Source organism: Oncorhynchus mykiss, chromosome 4 (genome assembly GCF_057628025.1).
Source record: "Oncorhynchus mykiss isolate SJ-2025 chromosome 4, ASM5762802v1, whole genome shotgun sequence".
In the NCBI taxonomy this organism is placed as follows: Eukaryota; Metazoa; Chordata; class Actinopteri; order Salmoniformes; family Salmonidae; genus Oncorhynchus; species Oncorhynchus mykiss.
In genome coordinates this window covers 15,049,364-15,071,545 of record NC_143025.1, presented here as the reverse complement: position 1 = coordinate 15,071,545, position 22,182 = coordinate 15,049,364, and the positions used below count along the sequence as shown (strand labels likewise).

The window sequence follows — 22,182 nt, the reverse complement described above, 5'->3', positions numbered from 1 at the left end:
ATACACGAGGCAATCAACAACGGGAAGTAGTCCAGGTGAGTCCAATGAGCTTTCCTGCGCGTAATGATGGTGACATTTGTGCATGATGAAGGGCAGCCCTTGAGCGCCAGAGAGGGAGAGCGGGAGCAGGCGTGACAGTCTGTTTTTTTTAAATAGTTATTGTATGTATGTGTACTGGTGTTTCTCCAATAATAAAAAAAATAAAATAATAATAATTCTCTCTGCTCCCTGTATGGTCAATCATCCAAAATAGATTATCCCGTTTAAGATGCATATAGGCATATACTGTATATAGATGTCCAAGCCTACCACTTTCAGGAAATACATTCAATGCCGATTTAGCCTTATATTTAGCTAATGAATGATGGGCTATGCATAATAAGCTTCTAACTTATAGCCTCTGTATCTTGCGCAATACGCACACCACCTGTGCTCCGCTGGCCTTTCTCCTAAAAAAAAGCTCCTTAGCTCTTTGAGTCCCATGCAAGAAAAGATAGACTATAATAGCTTGCTGGTCATTTTTTGTGTGCATTTATTATACCAATAGACTATTCAATGAGGGATGCAAGCTCATGTTTGCTGAATGTTAAATGAAGCAGCCAATAGAACTCATGGGTAGTTTGAAAGAAGTGCGAACGCGAGATGGCCCGTAGGATATAGCATTTATTTATTCAGACCCCATAACCATTCAATCTTCGTGAAGAGAAGTAGAAGCTGTCTGCATCTAATTCTAGTCTTATATTATGCAAGCATGTCATTAGAATTGTGATGATAAGGATAACGAAACGTATTTAATTGAACCGTTGAAAGCGAGGAACGAATGAAGCAACAATGGAGAGAGAAAGAGGACGTAGGCTATAATATTAGGGGAAATATTGTAAAAGGTGTATATATATGCAAGCCTACTAATTATAGAAATAGGCCCTATTATAATTCAAAATTTAAATCAAATTCGCATGTGCTGCACCAGAATTGCATGTTCTCTCCCAACTTGATCATGGTTTGAACGAGGAGCGTAATTCCAGTCCATATAATACAGTATAAAACAATACACTAGGCCTACAATAATACAGTTCACACTCAGAAAGATTAGCCTACTGGAGTTTGTGTCATTTATTTACCCAATACAGCATATACAGTTAAAGTCGGAAGTTTACATACACTTAGGTTGTAGTCATTAAAACTCGTTTTTCAACCACTCCACTATTTTTTTAGTTTCGGTTAGGACAATTTCTTTAGTTTCGGTTAGGACATCTACTTTGTGCATGGCACAAGTCGTTTTTTCAACAATTGTTTACAGACAGATTATTTCACTTGTAATTCACTGTATCACAATTACAGTGGGTCAGAAGTTTACATACTCTTAAGTTGACTGTGCTTTTAAACAGCTTGGAGAATTCCAGAAAATGTCATGGCTTTAGAAGCTTCTGATAGGCTCATTTACATAATTTGAGTCAATTGGAGGTGTACCTGTGGATGTATTTCAAGGCCTACCTTGAAACTCAGTGCCTCTTTGCTTGACATCATAGGAAAATCAAAAGAAATCAGCCAAGACCTCAGAAAAACAATTATAGACCTCCACAAGTCTGGTTCATCCTTGGGAGCAATTTCCAAATGCCTGAAGGTACCACGTTCAACAGTACAAACAATAGTACACAAGTATAAACATCATGGGACCACGCAGCCGTCATACCGCTCAGGAAGGCACGTTATGTCTCCTAGAGATGAACATACTTTGGTGCGAAAAGTGCAAATCAATCCCAGAACAACAGCAAAGGACCTGGAGGAAACAGGTAGAAAAGTATCTGTATCCACATTAAACCGAGTCCTATATCGACATAACCTGAAAGGCAAGGAAAAAAGGCAAGGAAGAAGCCACTTCACCAAATCCGTCATAAAAAAAGCCAGCCATGTAATCTGAGGGAAATATGGGGAAATATGAGTCTCTAATATGGTCATAAATTTGTCAGGATGTTAGGAAGTGCATCTCAGTTTCCACCTCATTTTATGGGCAATGTGCACATAGCCTGTCTTCTCTTGAGCCAGGTCTGCCTTTGGCAGCCATTCTCAATAGCAAGTCAAAGATTTGCTTAATTTTGGGTCAGTCAGTGGTCAGGTATTCTGCTACTGTGTACTCTCTGTTTAGGGCCAAATAGCATTCTAGTTCTCTCAGTTTTCTTGTAAAACTTTCCAATGTGTCTAGTAATCATCAATGTTTTCTCATGATTTGGTTGGGTCTAACTGTTGCTGTCCTGGGGCTCTGTGGTGTCTGTTTGTGTTTGTGAACAGAGCCCCAGGACCTCTGTAGGTGATGGCTTTGTTATGGAAGGTTTTGGAATTGCTTCCTTTTTGGTGGTTGTAGAATTTAACAGCTCTTTCCTGGATTTTGATAGCTGGTATTGGCCTAATTCTGCTCTGCATGCATTATTTTGGTGTTTTACGTTGTACACAGAGGATATTTTTGCAGAATTCTGCATGCAGAGTCTCAATTTAGTGTTTGTCCCATTTTGTGAATTCTTGTTTGGTGAGCGGACCCCAGACCTCACAACCATAAAGGGCAATGGGTGCGATACCTGATTCAAGTATTTTTTTAGCCAGATCCTAATTGGTATGTGAAATGTTATGTTCCTTTTATGTTCCTTTATATTCCTTTTGTCTCTCAGATTGTTCACAGCTTTGTGGAAGTTACCTGTGGTACTGATGTTTAGCATGAGGTATGTATCGTTTTTTTGTGTGCTCTAGGGCAACGGTGTCTAGATGGAATTTATATTTGTGGTCCTGGCAACTGGACCTTTTTTGGAACACCATTATTTTTGTCTTACTGAGATTTACTGTCAGGGCCCAGGTCTAACAGAATCTGTGCTTTATATTTAGGTGCTGCTGTAGGCCCTCCTTGGTTGGGGACAGAAGCACCAGATCATCTGCAAACAGTAGACATTTGATTTCAGATTCTAGTAGGGTGAGGTCGGGTGCTGCAGACTGATCTAGTGCCCTCGCCAATTCCTTGATATATATATGTTGAAGAAGGTGGGGCTTAAGCTGCCCTGTGGAAATACATTTTTGTTTTTTTTGTCAATTTTAACCGCACATTTGTTGTTTGTGTACATGGATTTTATAATGTTGTATGTTTTTCACACAACACCACTTTCCATATAGCAGACCCTCATGCCAAATTGAGTCGAAAGCTTTTGAAATCAACAAAGCATGAGAAGACTTTGCCTCTGTTTTGGTTTGTTTGTTTGTCAAATAGGGCGTGCAGGGTGACTACGTGGTCTGTCGTACGGTAATTTGGTAAAAAGCCAATTAAAAAAATTCTTAGTACATTGTTTTCACTGAGGAAATGTACGAGTCTGTTAATGATAATGCAGATGATTTTCCCAAGGTAGCTGTTGACCCTCGGTAGTTATTGGGGACAAATTTGGCTCCACTTTTGTGGATTGGGGTGATCAGTCTTTGGTTCCGAATATTGGATAAGATACCAGAGCTGAGGATGATGTTAAAGAGTTTAAGTATAGCCAACTGGAATTTGTGGTCTGTATATTTTATAATTTAATTTAGGATACCATGAACCCCACAGGCCTTTTTGGGTTGGAGGGTTTGTATTTTGTCCTGTAGTTCACTCAATGTAATTGGAGAATCCAGTGAGTTATGGTAGTCTTTAATAGTTGATTCTAATATTTATATTTAATCGTGTATATGTTTTTATTGTTTGTTCTTTGTTATAGAGCCAAAAATATTGGAGAAGTGGTTATCCATACATCACTGTTTTAGATAGATAACTCTTCGTGTTGTTGTTTGTTTTCTAATTTTTCGACGGCCTGTATCACATGGAGGGGGTCACCACGATGTCATGATTGATGGCAGATGGATGGGGAGAAGATACTGCATATTTTGGGATATTTTTCTGTTAGATTTTCAGATAAACCTTTTTTTGCAAAGCTTTTTTTTTGGCTCCAGTTTTAAATATTTCACTGGCACGTTTATCATTCATCATTCATACAACAGCTGCCACCTTCAGTATATCATTGAAGCAACTGCTTAAACAGATTTGACAAATTAAACAATCAAGATTAACATAATATTTCAATATTCATTTACACAACGAAGTCAAAATATTGAATAAACTCCAAGAGCAGAAGCACAAAATGCATTCTGAATGACACACATTCTTCCTCAGGTGGAGCGGTGCCTGATAATAATTAGGTGGGTGCATATATTTGTCCAGTTTCACACAAGTGTGTTTTATATACATGTGTGAATTGGAAACGTGATTTTTGCATATCCCAACTCCCCCTGAGAGACCCTCTGAGAGTGAGGTCACAGCGAGGGATCAGTCAATTATTGATGGCGACCCTGGAGGAATTAGGGTTAAATGCCTTGCTCAAGGGCACATTGACAGATTTTTCACCTAGTCATCTTGGGGATTTGAACCAGCAACATTTGGTTGCTGTCCCAACACTCTTAAATGCTAGGCTGCCTGCCGCCGGCATAGTCTACATCAATAAGAATTATCTTAGCTCCAATATTTGAACCTGTGAATTAGCCTCAGGTAGGTAATGTGTTGGATGACAGGAGTGACAAGTACACAGAAACAAGCAAACAATGATTTGTATAAACTGCTCTCAGGAGAGATGATATCCAGTGTATGGATCCTTACTCTACTGTCCAACGCCACAGCAGTGGTAGAGAAGCCATCAGAATTTGCATTGACAACAACCACAAGAAAGACTCAAAATGAAGATTCTATATCTCTGTGTGTTAGCAGCATGTACGTGGACGTCCGAGTCACTCATACGGTATGATACACGGCAGATGTGTTTTTAATAGCATTTCTAGTTCATTTATAAAACGGCATTATTAACTGCATTATTAACTGCATTAATGTGTGGTTTGCAACTGGACATTACCTAAATTATGCAGTAATTCTATATGAATTATGTAGTGATAAAAATAGATTGCTGCTGTCTAGAGACCTTTTTCGTTCATACTTAGTGAAGGCTCGACAAAGGTCCCAGAGGCACTGAGAAGATCCTTATGTCCTGTGTACCTTTTTTGTTTATTTTGCTATCCAGTATACCCCTCACAAAGTGTAACTCCTTGAGACAATCTATGTCTGACTCAGAGGGGGATTTCAGTCGTCTATTCCATGATTCCTACTCCGACAACTTTGACGACGATGACGCCAGTGGGTCCAGCAAAGTGGCTCTGAGGAACTATGTTGACGTAAGGGTCTGCCCGCCTTATGCACAGTATAAGTCATATAAAAGTCCTATTTCATTTGCACAGTTAGTGGCCTTATGCACAGTAACTCAAGTCATACTTCACCCATTCTGCATTACTCATTATGCATTGGTTTTGATATATCTTCCTCATCGTTGATGTGATTGTGTCTTCAGGCTCAGTTCTATGGAGAGATTAGTTTAGGAACCCCACCTCAAATGTTCAGGGTGACCTTTGACACTGGATCCAACAATCTCTGGGTGCCCTCTTCCAAGTGCTCCGACGCTGACATCACATGCTGTAAGTCTCTCATCATGCACTGTGCACATGGCTAGACTATTCCCTGTAGCATATACACTTAAAGTACAAAACATTTTTACTGTAGGAATATCATGTATATCATATGTTACTGCAATGTAATGTTAGCACAGCCAGAGTATAGGAAAGTTAAAGGCGTATGGAAATATACACTGAGTGTACAAAACATTAAGAACACTGATCTTTCCATGGCAGACTGACCAGGTGAATCCAGGTGAAAACTATGATCCCTTGTTGATGTCATATTTTAAAACCACTTCAATCAGTGCAGATGAAGGGGAGGAGACAGGCTAAAGAAGGACTTTCAAAGCCTTGAGATAAATTTAGATATAGGTTGTGTATGTGTGCCATTCAAATAGTGAATGGGCAAGACAAAATTTGAAGTGCCTTTGAACAGGGCATGGTAGTAGGTGCCAGGCGCATCGGTTTGAATGTGTCAAGACCTGCAATGCTGCTGGGTTTTTCATGCTCAACAGTTTCCTGTGTGTATAAAGAATGGTCCACCACCCAAAGGACATCCAGCCAACTTGACATAACTATGCCAAGCATTGGAGTCAACATGGGCCAGCATCCCTGTGGAACGCTTTCGGCACCTTGTAGAGCCCAATGAATTGAGGCTGTTCTGAGGGCAAAAGGGGGTGCAACTCAATAATAGGAAGGTGTTTCTAATGTTTTGCACACTCCGTGTAAATTTGAAGTAAATGGATATAAATTTTAAAAATAAAGATAGAGAGAGTTAAGAGTTAAAACCCACGGCTGATTTCATGTCTGAGTGACATCATTTATATCAATACTAGGAATAAACATGAGAATTGTGACTTCCTGTCTTAGCTAGTTTTTTGTTCAGAAAACACCATATCAAACTGATAATGTATGTTTAACGTTGTATTGCAGTGATTCACCGGAAATACAATGATACCAAGTCCAGCACATATGTCAAGGGTGGAAGAAAGTTTTCAATTCATTATGGACTGGGAAGTGTAACTGGGTACCTCAGCCAGGATACGTGCACAGTAAGTTTGGAAAGGAGGAGAAATGAATGGCTGCCACTGACAGATTATATAGGTTTAAATCATCTGCTTTGCTCTTCTGTCAGATTGGAAGTGTATCCGTAAAAGATCAGGTGTTTGGTGAGGCCGTCAAGATATATGGAGCGAACTTCGTTGGTGCTAAGTTCGATGGAGTTCTGGGAATGTCTTACCCAACAGATGATGCCATGAGCCCTGTCTTTGACAACATAATGAAAAAGAAGCTGTTGGCGGAGAATGTTTTCTCCTTCTACCTCAACCACAGGTGAGTGGCGATAGTGAAGTGGAACGCAGATCAGTATTGTATTTTATACCTATTTATCCAGAAAGTCCCATTGAGAAGAACTCTTTCCCAAGGGAGATCTGAATGAGCTGTAAGTTAACATGGCAGTTTTAGAAATCGACTTGTGCCACTGGAAATGAACTGCAGATGCTGTCTTCTGATGGGCGCTACTGTTCTGTGACAGGATCTCCTCCAACCAGCCAGGGGGACAGCTACTGCTGGGTGGGACTGACCCTGCATACTACACTGGGCACTTCCACTATGCCAACGTCACCACAAAGGACCTCTGGAACATCCACATGGACGGGTTAGTGCAGCTAACTAGTGTATTTATTACAACCAGTGTATTTTATTTTATCCGCATATCCCAACAACAGAATAATATGGGTGTATACCGGTCTGTTGTGTTCAGTAATTTGTGTCGTAGCTCAGTTGTGTATTGAATACTGTTTGCTTTAAGAATGTATCAGGCAAATTGTGCATGTACGGGAGGTGTGAGGATAGGATGGGTGAGTTGGTACTAGTTGTTAACATGTTGATCTGAAGTAAAGACGTTCAGTTTAATTGCACAATAAGCCATCGTGCATTTGTAACATTTGGTGACAAGGATGGCTGAGTTTAGCTTACCTCCACCATCTCTATTTCTCCCTGTCCCTGGAGATCCACCTGTTCCATGGAATCACTGGTTTCAATCCTTTCAGTTGTATATGGTAGCTATCAATCTGCATGGAGCTGCCAACACACACAAACGGGTGATTCTACTCCGCTACCTCGGCGCTGAGGGACAATGTGTCTTCTCCACTCTGCAGCCAGTGGAGAACAAGTTTACATCGGCTGCCCAAGCTCTCGAGGAACACTACAGTAGCTCAAGCAGTGTGATCATGCATTGTTTTCTCTTCAGACAAGGAGCCCAACTGCTGGGTGAGTCCGTAGCACAGTACCTAGTGGGACCATGCAGATTGGGACCACTAGAAAACAAATTTGTATATGATCAGATCATTGAAAACAACGTCATGTTCTCCACTGAGGGAGACATTTTTGTTAAAGACTTACTGTTGGAAAACAAATGGAAGTTGTTCTCACTGACCTACCGAGCGCATCTCAAGGGGCAGGGCTTCACACACTGGCTGAGCCACCAGTCCAAAAGGTGCACGAAACCACTGGGGGGCAACAATCAATCAAATGTATTCATAAAGCCCTTTTTACATCAGCAGATATCACAAAGTGCAGCAGAGAAACCCAGCCTAAAACCCCAAACAGCAAGCAATGCAGATGTCGAAGTTCACCAGTCTCCATTAACTCTGTACATGATGACTCAGTTGTGGCCAAGCAATGTGACTGCTACATCGAGGGTGTTAAAACCTCACTGGTGACTGACACTGAAGAAAATATGTCACATTTGAACAAAGCCACTTATGACTAATTATTCTCACATGTTCCACTGCAGAGGCCAGCAGTATCCCTCTACAGCTACAACCACACACCGATCTCAATCACTGCCAGTCTGTTTCAACAACAAAACCACACCGGCCAGCCAGGTCTACGTTGCCTGCACCAGTACCTATGGAGTACTCACAACTGTTTGAGGGGCCAGGTCACCTCAGCGGTTTTGTCCACCGACCTACAGTCAACAAAGAGGTCAAGCCAGTAATCCAGTCATTGTGGAGGGTTCCGCTGACACTTCGGGAGCCCATTGACAAGGGACTTGACAACCTCCTTGACGCCTCGCCATGGGTCTCAAACCTGGTCGTTGTGCCCAAGAAGAATTGCAATCTTTGGATCTGCATGGACCTCAGGACTGTGAACAACTGCTCCTCTTTAACGGCTAGGACTGTCGGGATGCTGTGCAGGAGCTCAAGGTGCAGCTTACATCAACACCAACACTGGCTCACTTTGACACATCAACACAAATTATTGTCCCCTGTAATGCCTCGGCAGTGGCCTTTGGAGCTGTTTTGTCTCAACTGCATGGAGGCGTGGAATAGCCAGTGGCCTTTGCCTCACGGGCCTTGTCTCCGATTTAACAAAAGTACTATGTGGTAGAGTAGGACGCCATGGCTTGCATGTGGGTGTGCGAGCGCTGGCACTTGTAATTGTAAGGCAGAACATTCAAACTCCACACAGACGATCAAACCCTCACAGCACTGCTGGCCACACAGGGCTCTGGACATAAGTCTCTATGGCTCTACTGGTCATTCATGACTTGCATTCGAAATGGGCAGAAGCCGTGCCGTTGTCCTCTACTACCTCACAGATGATCATCCAAACACTGGATAAGCTGTTCTGTCAGTGGGGGTTGCCCAGCACCATCACGACAGACAATGGTCCCCAGCTTGTCTCGAATAATAATAGTCTGTGTACCTTGAAAAGCAATCCATCAAGCACATCTGGACGGCTGTGTACCACCCTCAAGCAAACAGGGGGGTGGAAAGCTTGAACAGAATCCTGAAGGAAGGAATACCAGCCAACTTGGCTGAGAGATAACTTTTTGACGTGGCTCTGTGCCTATAAAAAAATATATATATTTCACCATTATTTAACTAGGTCGGCTAGTTGAGAACAAGTTCTCATTTGCAACTGCAACCTGGCCAAGATAAAGCAAAGCAGTGCGACACAGAGTTAGCAGCAACAACACAGAGTTACATATGGAATAACAAACATACAGTCAATAATACAAAAAATAAATACAAAAAAAAGTCTATATGCAGTGTGTGCAAATGAGGTAGGATAAGGGAGGTAAGGCAATGAATAGGCCATAGTGGCAAAAACATTTTTAGCTCTGGAGCGATAAATGTGCAGAAGATGAGTGTGCAAGTAGAGATACTGGAGTGCAAAGGAGCAAAATAAATAACAGTATGGAGATGAGGTAGTTGGATGGGCTATTTACAGATGGGCTAAGTACAGGTGCAGTGATCTGTGAGCTGCTCTGACAGCTGGTGCTTAAAGCTAGTGAGGGAGATATGTCTCCAGCTTCAGTGATTTTTGCAGTTCGTTCCAGTTCGTCATTGGCAGCAGAGAACTGGAAGGAAAGGCAGCCAAAGGAGGAATTGGCTTTGCGGCTGACCAGTGAAATACACTTGCTGGAGCACATGCTATGTGTGGGTGCTGCTATGGTGACCAGTGTGCTGAGATAAGGCGGGGCTTTACCTAGCAAAGACTTATAGATGACCTGGAGCCAGGGGTGAAGGATGCTTTGTTGTGAAATAAGAAGCCGATTCTAGGATTAATTTTGGATTGGAGATGTTAATGTGAGTCTGGAAGGAGAGTCTATCCAGACATCTAGGTATTTGTAGTTGTCTACATATTCTAAGTCAGAACAGAGTGAAACAGAGTGAAACAACTAAGCCTGAAGGCCCAGGACTGCGTGCAGATCAGGACTGACAACTGTCGGAACAAGCTCTCCTCATTTTGGTCCAAGCCCCTGAAAGTGGAACGATGGCTAGGGCTTGCAACATTCAAACTTCTTGATGGATTCCGCTGGCATGCAAATCGCCTCAGAAAGGTCCATTTGCCTGTGGGGTATCCTTTCCTGACCTGTCTGTCCACAACTCACTATGGGCATGAGTAAGATCAAGGGGCTCCTGCACCTCCAACCCTACACCAGGTTAAGTTCAGGGCCCTTCCACCTCAAATGCCTGCAGTTCCCCTGTCATCAGCCGCACCTCTGAACACTGGGAGACCCCAACGGGTAATAGCTCCTCCCTCGTGGCTTAATGACCATGTGAACTAGAGTGGGTGGGGTTGGGGGGATGCTGTGTTCAGTAATATGGTTTCATACCTCAGTTGAGTATTGAATACTGTTGCTTTAAGAATTTGTCAGGCACATTTCGAATGTACGGAGGTGAGAATTGGATGAGTAAGTTTGTGTTGATCTGAAGTAAAGACGTTCAGTTTAATTGCACAAATTAAAATCAAATCAAATCAAATGTATTTATAACCCCCTTCTTATATCAGCTGATATCTCAAAGTGCTGTACAGAAACCTAGCCTAAAACCCCAAACAGAAAGCAATGCAGGTGTAGAAGTACGGTGGCTAGGAAAAACTCCCTAGAAAGGCCAGAACCTACGAAGAAAACAAGAGAGGAATCAGGCTATGAGGGGTGGCCAGTCCTCTTCTGGTTGTGCCGGGTGGAGATTATAACAGAACATGGCCAAGATGTTCAAATGTTCATAGATGACCAGCAGGGTCAGAAAATAATAATCACAGTGGTTGTCGAGGGTGCAACAGGTCAGCACCTCAGGAGTAAATGTCAGTTGGCTTTTCATAGACGATCATTCAGAGTATCTCTACTGCTCCTGCTGTCTCTAGAGAGTTGAAAACAGCAGGTCTTGGACAGGTAGCACGTCCGGTGAACAGGTCAGGATTGCATAGCCGCAGGCAGAACAGTTGAAACTGGAGCAGCAGCACGGCCTGGTGGACTTGGGACAGCAAGGAGTCATCAGGCCAGGTAGCACTGAGGCATGGTCCTAGAGCTCAGGTCCTCCGAGAGAGAGAAAGAAAGAATTAGAGAGAGCATACTTAAATTCACACAGGACACCGGATAAGACAGGAGAAATACTCCAGATATATTAGACTGACACTAGCCCCCCGACACATAAACCACTGCAGCATAAATACTGGAGGCTGAGACAGGAGGGGTCGGGAGACACTGTGGCCCCATCCGACGATACCCCCAGAAAGGGCCAAACAGGCCGGATATAACCCCACCCACTTTGCCAAAGCACAGCCCCCACACCACTAGAGGGATATCTGCAACCACCAACTTACCATCCTGAGACAAGGCCGAGTATAGACCACAAAGATCTCCGCCACGGCACAACCCAAGGGGGGGCACCAACCCAGACAGGAAGATCACGTCAGTGACTCAACCCACTCAAGTGACGCACCCCTCCTAGGGACGGCATGGAATTGCACCAGTAAGCCAGTGACTCAGAACCTGTAATAGGGTTAGAGGCAGAGAATCCCAGTGGAGAGAGGGGAACCGCCAGGCAGAGACAGCAAGGGCAGTTCGTTCCTCCAGTGCCTTTCCGTTCACCTTCACACTCCTGGACCAGACTACACTCAATCATAGGACCTACTGAAGAGATGAGTCTTCAATAAAGAATTAAACGTTGAGACTGAGTCTGCGTCTCTCACATGAGTAGGCAGACCATTCCATAAAAATTGAGCTCTATAGGAGAAAGCCCTATAAGCCTCTGTGCATTTGTAACATGGTCATCAAAATAATTCATGCGAGTAGACCGCTGATTGGCCAGCTCGTCCTCCTCAGGAGGATGATATCATCCTCTATGAGGAAATAGTCAGCATTTTTATAAACTGTCTGTTTGAGAAGTTTTAGGTGGTGTTTTTGAAGTGTTTTTTTCTTCAACTTATGCTTTGGCCACAATTACATGTATAGGATGAATCAACAATATTATTTGGGTATGAGTTAACTGAATATTAACTTTTTGACCATATTTTATGTAATAAAATACATTTCACAGAGACAAATCTGATTCTTCATGTTTTGGATCCTTCAGTGGGATCTATCTCCAACAAACTCAGCAAAAAAAGAAATGTCCCTTTTTCAGGATCCTGTCTTTCAAAGATAATTTGTAAAAATCCAAATAACTTCACAGATCTTCATTGTAAAGGGTTTTAACACTGATTCCCATGCTGTTCAATTAACCATAAACAATTAATGAACATGCACCTGTGGAACAGTCGTTAAGACACTAACATCTTACAGACGGTAGGCAATTAAGGTCACAGTTATGAAAGCTTCGGACACTAAAGAGGCCTTTCTACTGACTCTGAAAGAAAGATGCCCAGGGTCCCAGTTCATCTGCGTGAACGTGCCTTAGGCATGCTACAAGATGGCATGAGGACTGCAGATGTGGCCAGGGCAATACATTTCCATGTCTGTACTGTCAGATGCCTAAGACAGCGCTACAGTGAGACAGGACGGACAGCTGATTGTCCTCACAGTGGCAGACCACGTGTAACAACACCTGCACAGGATCGGTACATCCAAACATCACACTTGCGGGACATGTACAGAATGGCACCAACTGCCCGAGTTACACCAGGATCGCACAATCCCTCCATCAGTGCTCAGACTGTACGCAATAGGCTGAGAGAGGCTGGACTGAGGGCTCGTAGGCCTGTTGTAAGGCAGGTCCTCACCAGATATCACCAGCAACAACGTCGCCTATGGGCACAAACCCACCGTCGCTGCACCAGACAGGACTGGCAAAAGTGCTCTTTTGTCATACGAGTCGCGGTTTTGTCTCACCAGGGGTGATGGTCGGATTTGCGTTTATCATCGAAGGAAGTGTTACAACGAGGCCTGTACTCTGGAGCGGGATCGATTTGGAGGTGGAGGGCCCGTCATGGTCTGGGGTGGTGTGTCACAACATCATCGGACTGAGCTTGTCATTGCAGGCAATCTCAACGCTGTGCATTACAGGGAAGACATCGTTCTCCCTCATGTGGTACCCTTCCTGCAGGCTCATCCTGACATGACCCTCCAGCATGACACCAGCCATACTGCTGGTGTGCAGTATGGCTGGTGCCATGCTGCTCGTGTGTTTCTGTTAGTCACATGCCTGCGACACTTGTTCAGTTTATGTCTCAGTTGTTGAATCTTATGTTCATACAAATATGTACACATGTTAAGTTTGTTGAATATAAACACAGTTGACAGTGAGGACTTTGCTGAGTTTATCATTAACATCATATCCTAAAGTCAGATTTCGTAAAACTAATACATCCAATAATAATCTCATGAAACTTTACATTCCACATTTTGTGGTCGTCGTCTTCCAAATTGCTTCCGCGGGAAGCAAATGGGTGAATTAGCATGACACGAGCTGAATTAAATAGAACTAAAAGGCTTTGAAAATAAAAGCTTGCAGTACGCTCAGTGTGCCGTTCTTTGAATGATGTTGTGTCTGTATCTATGTATTACAATTAATAAACTTCAAGAGTATTTACCACGCCTACTCCTGGGACATCAATGATTACACATTGTAACTATGCAATAGACTAGAATCATGATTGAAGTAAAGGCTGATTAGTAATTCATATATACAGAAAATAAAACATGCCTATCTAACTCCCTTCATCTGATGTCACAGGATATGAGATACTAATTTCAACCAGTTGAGAATGTGAAACGCTTTATTGAAAGAAGTCAATTATCCAGGTGTTATAAATACATAATACATGCATTATAATGATGATAATTCTAATAGTATATTAGAAATACAAGTTCAATTTGTACTTCAATGCACATATGGGTGTGCATTATAAAATGAGGAAGAAAGACGAGGTGGGGAGAGAGGTGTAGAAGACAGAAAGGGAAAGCTGTAAGAACAGAGGCAGACAGCGTATGATTCATGAATTACAGTGCTACCCTAATATTCTCTCAGTTCATCACAATTACAGTGCTACCCTAATATTCTCTCAGTTCATCACAATTACAGTGCTACCCTAATATTCTCTCAGTTCATCACAATTACAGTGCTACCCTAATATTCTCTCAGTTCATCACAATTACATTGCTACCCTAATATTCTCTCAGTTCATGACAATTACAGTGCTACCCTAACATTCTCTCAGTTCATCACAATTACAGTGCTACCCTAACATTCTCTCAGTTCATCACAATTACAGTGCTACCCTAACATTCTCTCAGTTCATCACAATTACAGTGCTACCCTAATATTCTCTCAGTTCATCACAATTACAGTGTCTCTAGTGGTGTCTCCTAACCAGCCTTGGATTTCCAGTCGGCCCGAAGGTTATCTTAATAATAGTTGAGGTGGTGATGACGGGACTGGCTTCCTCTCTCACATCAAAACATACTTGCAGATGAGAGAGGTGGATAGAGAGAGAGCATGATTAAGCTTGTTTTTTTTATTCTAACACGGTCAGTCATCATAATCATCAGGAGGTGAAATGCAAAACTGACCTTGGATCAACTCTGGGACTACTACATCTCTATCTGTATTTCGATGTAAAGCATCTCTTTAATAATACTTCCTGTTGACCCGACCAGGAAACCTCTCACCTATGACCACGCTATGCCCTCTGTCAGCCAGTTCAGATGCGGGAGGGGTTTACCAACAGCTGATATAACCTAGAGGATTTAGGAGAAGGGGGAGAGGGATGAAGTGAAGGAGAGCGACTGTTATTGTACCTGGTGTCCACACTAAGTGGCTACAGTACTTGCTGAAAAACAGACACACGAGGACAAACAATAGAATATAGTCATTATTAGACAAATACCACTTGAAGCTTGATGATGACTTGATCATTTGAATCAGTTGTGTAGTGCTAAGGCAAAAACAAAAATGTGCACGTCTTTGGAGCATTCCGATATGCCACACCTGTGAGGTGTCAAGTTCGCCTCTGTACTTAAAGGGTGATTATTCCAACTCTGTGAAATACTGCAGATCTGCCCGCAGACGAGGTAGGAACACATATCCCACACAGAAGAGGTGGATAGAATTTGACAGGTCAAGGTATCCTTCTTCCTCCAAACTGTGCATGTGAGACAGGTTCTATGTACAACAAGACAGGCAGAGAGGAAGAGAGAAAAAGAACACGGAACAGTTTAATTACCTCTGGTTATGGACACTTGCCAGCAATACAGCTTCCACGGCCTGTTCCTCGGACAGTGAACATCTGGCAATGTCTACATTTTCGACCCCTTGATCAACTCGCACTCTGAAAGTAAAGAAAACAGCTTATTTTTTTCAGATACAAAAACAATAACTGAGATATGACTGTCCAATCTAAAGGAGCAGATGTCATTTTCAGGATACGTCAATACAGCACAGAAAGCTGAACACCAGACTGGTATTGTGGTTGTTCATTATACCGCCAAAGATGACAATGTTGTATCTTGAGAAAAGCATTGGAATTAAAGTGAAATGTTTAACCCATTAACTTGCTTCATTATTAACGTATTACCAGTTGATGAAGAACTCCAATTTCATACATCAGCGAAAATGTGTCTACAAATAAGTAAGAATGAAATGATGGAGACATTATACATCTTAGTACCTTATCAATTTATGATGTTTATCAATGTGGACGAGAGACAAGGGAGCAGAAACAGAGTATTTTTGCTGAGCAATATTACGAAGCTTGGTCATTCTGGCAATGATACATGCACCATCTACACTCTGCAGAGACTCCCTAACTCTTCTCCATTGTACACGATGGCCCATTGCTCTGAGAATTCCTTTGACCATTCTAAAGCCCGCATGGGGCATCCTTCTCTTAATGGCGCTGACTTTCTGGTCTAACTCTTCATCTGACATATCAGAATAGCATTCCCTGACAGACATATTGTGTTCTTTCATCCTTCTGTAAAAAAAAGCTAACCGTTACACTGTCATGAAATATGTTCTCCCATGTCTTCTTCAGGTTGATGATGTACACACCATCACTCTTTCTCTTGTACGTGTAGTGCTCCATCTGGAAGTCCATGTTGGTACCTCCCAGGTGGGTCCCGGCTGCCAGGAACTTGAGCACATCCTCCTCCTATATCGACTATGAAACAAATAGGACATGGCCTGCTTATGAGTTGCCATGAAAGAAAGTTAGATTAATTCAACTGAAAATGGCGAGAACAGGTGTTCGGAGCTAAATGCTTTTGGTTAGCTTGAGAATAATAATTGCATGATTTATCATTCTACGGTATGCATGTAATATAGTAGAATGTTATGAACCGACACTGAATCGTAGGAGCTAACTACTAGCTATGTAAAAGTTGCACGGAAGAACGCCCAGTGCTGCTTACCTGAGATGCCATCATCACACAGTCCTTTGTAGGTGTCCGCTATGACTTCCTTTGTGTCGGAAAGAAAGGCTGAACAGTATTGGTTGTAGCCAAACTGACACTAAAACAATTGTCAAAATGGAGGGTGGTTGATAGCTAAATTAAATTGGAGTTTTGTTTTCAAATGCATTTTTTGTTCTCTAAATATTTTAGGGGAATAAAATGAATAAAGTTTTGCTCCATTACAAAATATTAATATAAATATATATAGAATAATCATAAATATATTTTTTTGTAACTTTGAAGCCTCGTTTTTGCTTTCAGAACAATATTTTTTTTATTGAAAATAAAAGTTATGCTTTTGACAAAGACATCCGTTTGTTGCAAGGTGGGGAGGGGGGCTAATAGCTGAACAATAGACTATTCAGCGTTTACTAAATAATAATCTAATATCCGAGCTAGGTGTGAAAAACACCCGTCCTATCACAGACCAGATTTGCTCTAACGACCCAGGGGGAGTTAAAGCACTGATTATGCTTTGGGTCCCAATGCACTACTGTGTCTCTAACTGACAATGAATGGGCAATATAAACCAAATAATAAACTGATAATTGTGTACGACTTCAAATGAAACAAGCAGGGAGCAGGTTTCGAACCCTCAACCTTCTTGCCCGAAGTCCAGCGCGCTACCGACTGTGCACCAAAAGCATGCCCAAGCCGCTGAGTCGGTATGTTAGCTATCTACCTAACGTTAGTAGTTATACATCAAACTTGACAGTATATTAACTATAGGCTAACTACCCAACATTTATTGACTTGATTATTCTTGTCATTCTTAGCTTAGCTAAATGGTATAGTCGTTGTGTGTTCTCAATGGACATTCGGGTGCTTTCGTAAATTCGCTCTGGCTATCTACTCCAATTTCAGAGCACTCTAGTCTGAGTGTACCAGAGCGCAGAATAATGAATTTACTAGTGCTCAACACCCATTGAATATGGCCGGTGTCAGTAAACGTTGGCAAAAAAAAGCGTAATTAAATTGTTTCCAGCAACACAGTTACAGTCACCAAAGCTCTGGTTAACACGAAAACTGCCTAACCAGCTCTGCTAGGGCGAGTAAAATGGTCAGAGTGGTCTCATTTGTGTCTGGAAGTAGCTAGCTAGTTGGAGCCCTCTCCTGTACTCCCTGTTCACCCACGACTGCGTGGCCACGCACGCCTCCAACTCAATCATCAAGTTTGCGGACGACACAACAGTGGTAGGCTTGATTACCAACAACGACGAGACGGCCTACAGGGAGGAGGTGAGGGCCCTCGGAGTGTCGTGTCAGGAAAATAACCTCACACTCAACGTCAACAAAACTAAGGAGATGATTGTGGACTTCAGGAAACAGCAGAGGGAACACCCCCCTATCCACATCGATGGAACAGTAGTGGAGAGGGTAGCAAGTTTTAAGTTCCTCGGCATACACATCACAGACAAACTGAATTGGTCCACTCACACAGACAGCATCGTGAAGAAGGCGCAGCAGCGCCTCTTCAACCTCAGGAGGCTGAAGAAATTTGGTTTGTCACCAAAAGCACTCACAAACTTCTACAGATGCACAATCGAGAGCATCCTGGCGGGCTGTATCACCGCCTGGTACGGCAACTGCTCCGCCCAAAACCGTAAGGCTCTCCAGAGGGTAGTGAGGTCTGCACAACGCATCACCGGGGGCAAACTACCTGCCCTCCAGGACACCTACACCACCCGATGTCACAGGAAGGCCATAAAGATCATCAAGGACAACAACCACCCGAGCCACTGCCTGTTCACCCCGCTATCATCCAGAAGGCGAGGTCAGTACAGGTGCATCAAAGCTGGGACCGAGAGACTGAAAAACAGCTTCTATCTCAAAGCCATCAGACTGTTAAACAGCCACCACTAACATTGAGTGGCTGCTGCCAACACACTGACACTGACTCAACTCCAGCCACTTTAATAATGGGAATTGATGGGAAATTATGTAAATATATCACTAGCCACTTTAAACAATGCTACATTATATAATGTTACTTACCCTACATTATTCATCTCATATGCATACGTATATACTGTACTCTATATCATCGACTGCATCCTTATGTAATACATGTATCACTAGCCACTTTAACTATGCCACTTTGTTTACATACTCACCTCATGTATATACTGTACTCGATACCATCTACTGTATCCTGCCTATGCTGCTCTGTACCATCACTCATTCATATATCCTTATGTACATATTCTTTATCCCCTTACACTGTGTATAAGACAGTAGTTTTGGAATCGCTACACTCGCATTAACATCTGCTAACCATGTGTATGTGACAAATAAAATTTGATTAGATTTGATTTGATTTGATTTATTCTACGTTGTAGAATAATAGTGAAGACATCACAACTTTAAAATAACATATGAAATCAGTTAAGAACAAATGATTATTTACAAGGACAGCCTACTCCTTCCTCACGGTGGGGAATTGAACCCCGGTGTCCCACGTACCTGCAATATGGAAGACTATTGAATGCTTCTCAAAAATGCCCTCTAGTGGTCAAACTAGCACTAACTTGCATTAACAGAAAAAAATGGCTGACAATTAAATGACGTGCCACAGAATGCTGCGGCAGCCCGCAAGGTGTGCCGCAGTATGACGCAACTTTTAAAGGAGGAACCACTGTACGCTTGTTTTTGTGAGAAGTCTTCGAAAAAGAAGAAACTTTTCATTAATATGAACAGCACATACTAATATTAAAATACTACATGTCATGTCTCAAAATGTATATCTATCTTCTCCTCTATATTGTTTTATGTTCTCCGGATATGAGAAGAAAGATGGCGAGTTCAATGGAAAGCCTGTCAGGTAACCTTCATTCTCAGATAGCATCGCGTCAGCTAGGCTGGATGCTATTACCAGATTTTTGACCCTTTTTTTCCTCTGGCCTCCATAGATTTAGTCTCCCTGTCATGCTGATATAAAGGATTTTGGAGAAAAGATTTTGAAGCCTAGAAAGCCGGTGATGTAGACCACCGGAACTGGTGAACAGAATGAGCATCAGTACCGGGGGGATCCGTGACACTCCCTAATTTTGACCATCCTACAAGAGTAAAAACTCCAATAGAAATCCAACGTATTATGATAGAGACATGAGGTTTATATACACAATTTGTCACGGCTGTTGAAGGAACTGGACCAAGGTGCAGCGTGGTAAGTCAACGTTTTCTCTTTAATTTGAAATGACGCTGACAAAACAATACAAAACAAACCGTGAAGCTTCAGGCTATGTGCCATCAAACAAAGTTAACTTCCCACAAACACAGGTGGGAAAAAGGGTACCTAAGTATGGTTCCCAATCAGAGACAACGATAGACAGCTGTCCCTGATTGAGAACCATACCCTGCCAAAACATAGAAAATCATAGAAACACAAAACATAGAATGCCCACCCCAACTCTCGCCCTGACCAAATCAAAATAAAGACATAAAAAGGATCTCTAAGGTCAGGGCGTGATAGTACCGGCGACACAGTGCGCATCACCCCATTGCACGGGGCCCGACCAGTCACATGCTCGCCACGGTAAGTACGGGGAGTTGGCTCAGGTCTCCAACCTGACTCAGCCACACTCCCCGTGTGCCCCAAACATTTTGGGGGGGCTGCCTCTCAGGCTTCCTTGCCAGCCATGTTCCCTCATAATGTCGCCTGGCTCTCCTGTGGGTGAGCCTATGCCCTTTCATGTGAAATCCATAGATTAAGGCCTAATTCATTTATTTCAATTGACTGATTTCCTTTTATGAATTGTAACTCAGTAAAATTGTTGAAATTGTTGCATGTTGGGTTTATATTTTTGTTCAGTATATTTCTATAACTAAATATTTGGGTGTCTTTGGCAGTTTGAGCGTTGGAGAGGATGTCAAGCTGTGTAAAGGTGGCTGTGAGGCCATGGTGGACACTGGCACCTCCCTGATCCTAGGTCCCTATGATGAGATCAGTGCTCTGCAGAAGGCTGTAGGAGCTGTGCCCTGGAACCGTGGAAAGGTAGAACATGACAGATGACAGAAACTAGAATCACCTATTATTTTCTATCTCTTCTCTCTACAATATCTCCCTAATCCTTTTCTTTAGAAAATGCATACCAACCGACGAGTATATCCTGGTATCTACCAAACCAAAGAGGGTGAATATATTTGTAATCATGGAGCTAAATAGGTCCTAGAATAGCCATTTCACAACTCTCTAGGGATTCTGTTGACATTAAAGCATGTTAGCTGTAAGATGGTGGTTTTACTGTTGATGAACGCTATCTGTTACTTGTTTCACAGTACACGGTTGACTGTGAGAAAGTGTCCTCCCTCCCCAGTGTCTCCTTCACTGTCAGTGGAAAGGTCTACCCTCTGAACGGAGAACAGTATATTCTCAGGGTATGTACAGTATATAGCGTATCAGGCAGTTTGTAAAGAACTAAATGCACTATATATTTACTGTATATATATCATGTATATTATATGATACTGCAATGTAATGTTAGCATAGTCAGAGTCTAGGAAAGTAAAAGGCACATGGAAATATACAGTGTAAAATGTAGCATCATTATACAGGCTGTTAGAATAGAAACCTTGTTAGTATACAGTGTAATAATGTAGCATCATTATACAGGCTGTTAGAATAGAAACCTTGTCAGTATACAGTGTTATAATGTAGCATCATTATCCAGGCTGTTAGAATAGAAACCTTGTTAGTATACAGTATCTGTAGATGTCACTGGTGCTCCTTCTTACCTGTGTGTGTGTGTGTGTGTGTGTGTGTGTGTGTGTGTGTGTGTGTGTGTGTGTGTGTGTGTGTGTGTGCACAGTGGACTACGAAGGGAAAGAAAGTCTGCCTTTTAGGATTTTTCCCCTCAGGCTTCCCTGGCTGGACCCTGGGAGATATCTTCATTGGAGCTTACTACACAGTCTTTGACCGGGACAACGATAGGGTGGGATTTGCCAAAGCAATATAAGAGGAAGGGAAAGTGGATACCTCTTCAGTTGCACAACTGAATACATTCAACCGAAATGTGTCTTCTGCATCCGCATTTAATCCAAACCTTCTAGATCGTGAAATAATGTTGAAAAGAGTGTAATGCTAAAACACCTGATGGTATAAAATACAGTATATACAAATGGGATGAGTAATGCAAGATAGGTAAACATCATTAAAGTGTCATCATTAATGTGACGAGTGACACATGATTTCAAGTCTGTATGTTGGCAGCAGCCTCTCTGTGTTAGTGATGGCTGTTTAACAGTCGGATGCCCTTGAGATAGAAGCTATTTTTCAGTCTCTCGTGCGTTCATAGATTTAAAATGATTATTTTAGAATAACAAACTTGGTAAAAATTATACTTGTCCTTGAAAAGGAGGATAAGCAGACAAGTATCATAACTAATTTTCACAGCATTCAGTCTTGTTTGTTTTATGAGTAAGTGGGTGCATTTTCCTGTGTTCATTTCCCTGGTTAATCTCCCTATTTAATCATGACCTCTATTTGATATTTTTGTGTG

The 22,182-nt window shown here is 42.3% G+C and overlaps 1 protein-coding gene and 1 pseudogene across 1 annotated transcript; one reads left to right on the top strand and one right to left on the bottom strand.

Annotated features, from left to right (window-relative positions):
* The first annotated feature begins 5,037 nt into the window (after positions 1-5,037).
* LOC110521353 (cathepsin D) lies at positions 5,038-21,782 on the top strand. Its single transcript, XM_090231214.1, has 8 exons — positions 5,038-5,223; positions 5,397-5,520; positions 6,433-6,551; positions 6,635-6,831; positions 7,034-7,156; positions 20,534-20,678; positions 20,963-21,061; positions 21,493-21,782. Exons 1-8 carry the CDS (start codon positions 5,110-5,112, stop codon positions 21,637-21,639), a joined length of 1,068 nt encoding a protein of 355 aa, XP_090087340.1. The 5' UTR covers positions 5,038-5,109; the 3' UTR covers positions 21,640-21,782.
* On the bottom strand, positions 15,060-16,091 carry LOC149983922 (uncharacterized; annotated as a pseudogene).
* Positions 21,783-22,182: the final 400 nt, after the last annotated feature.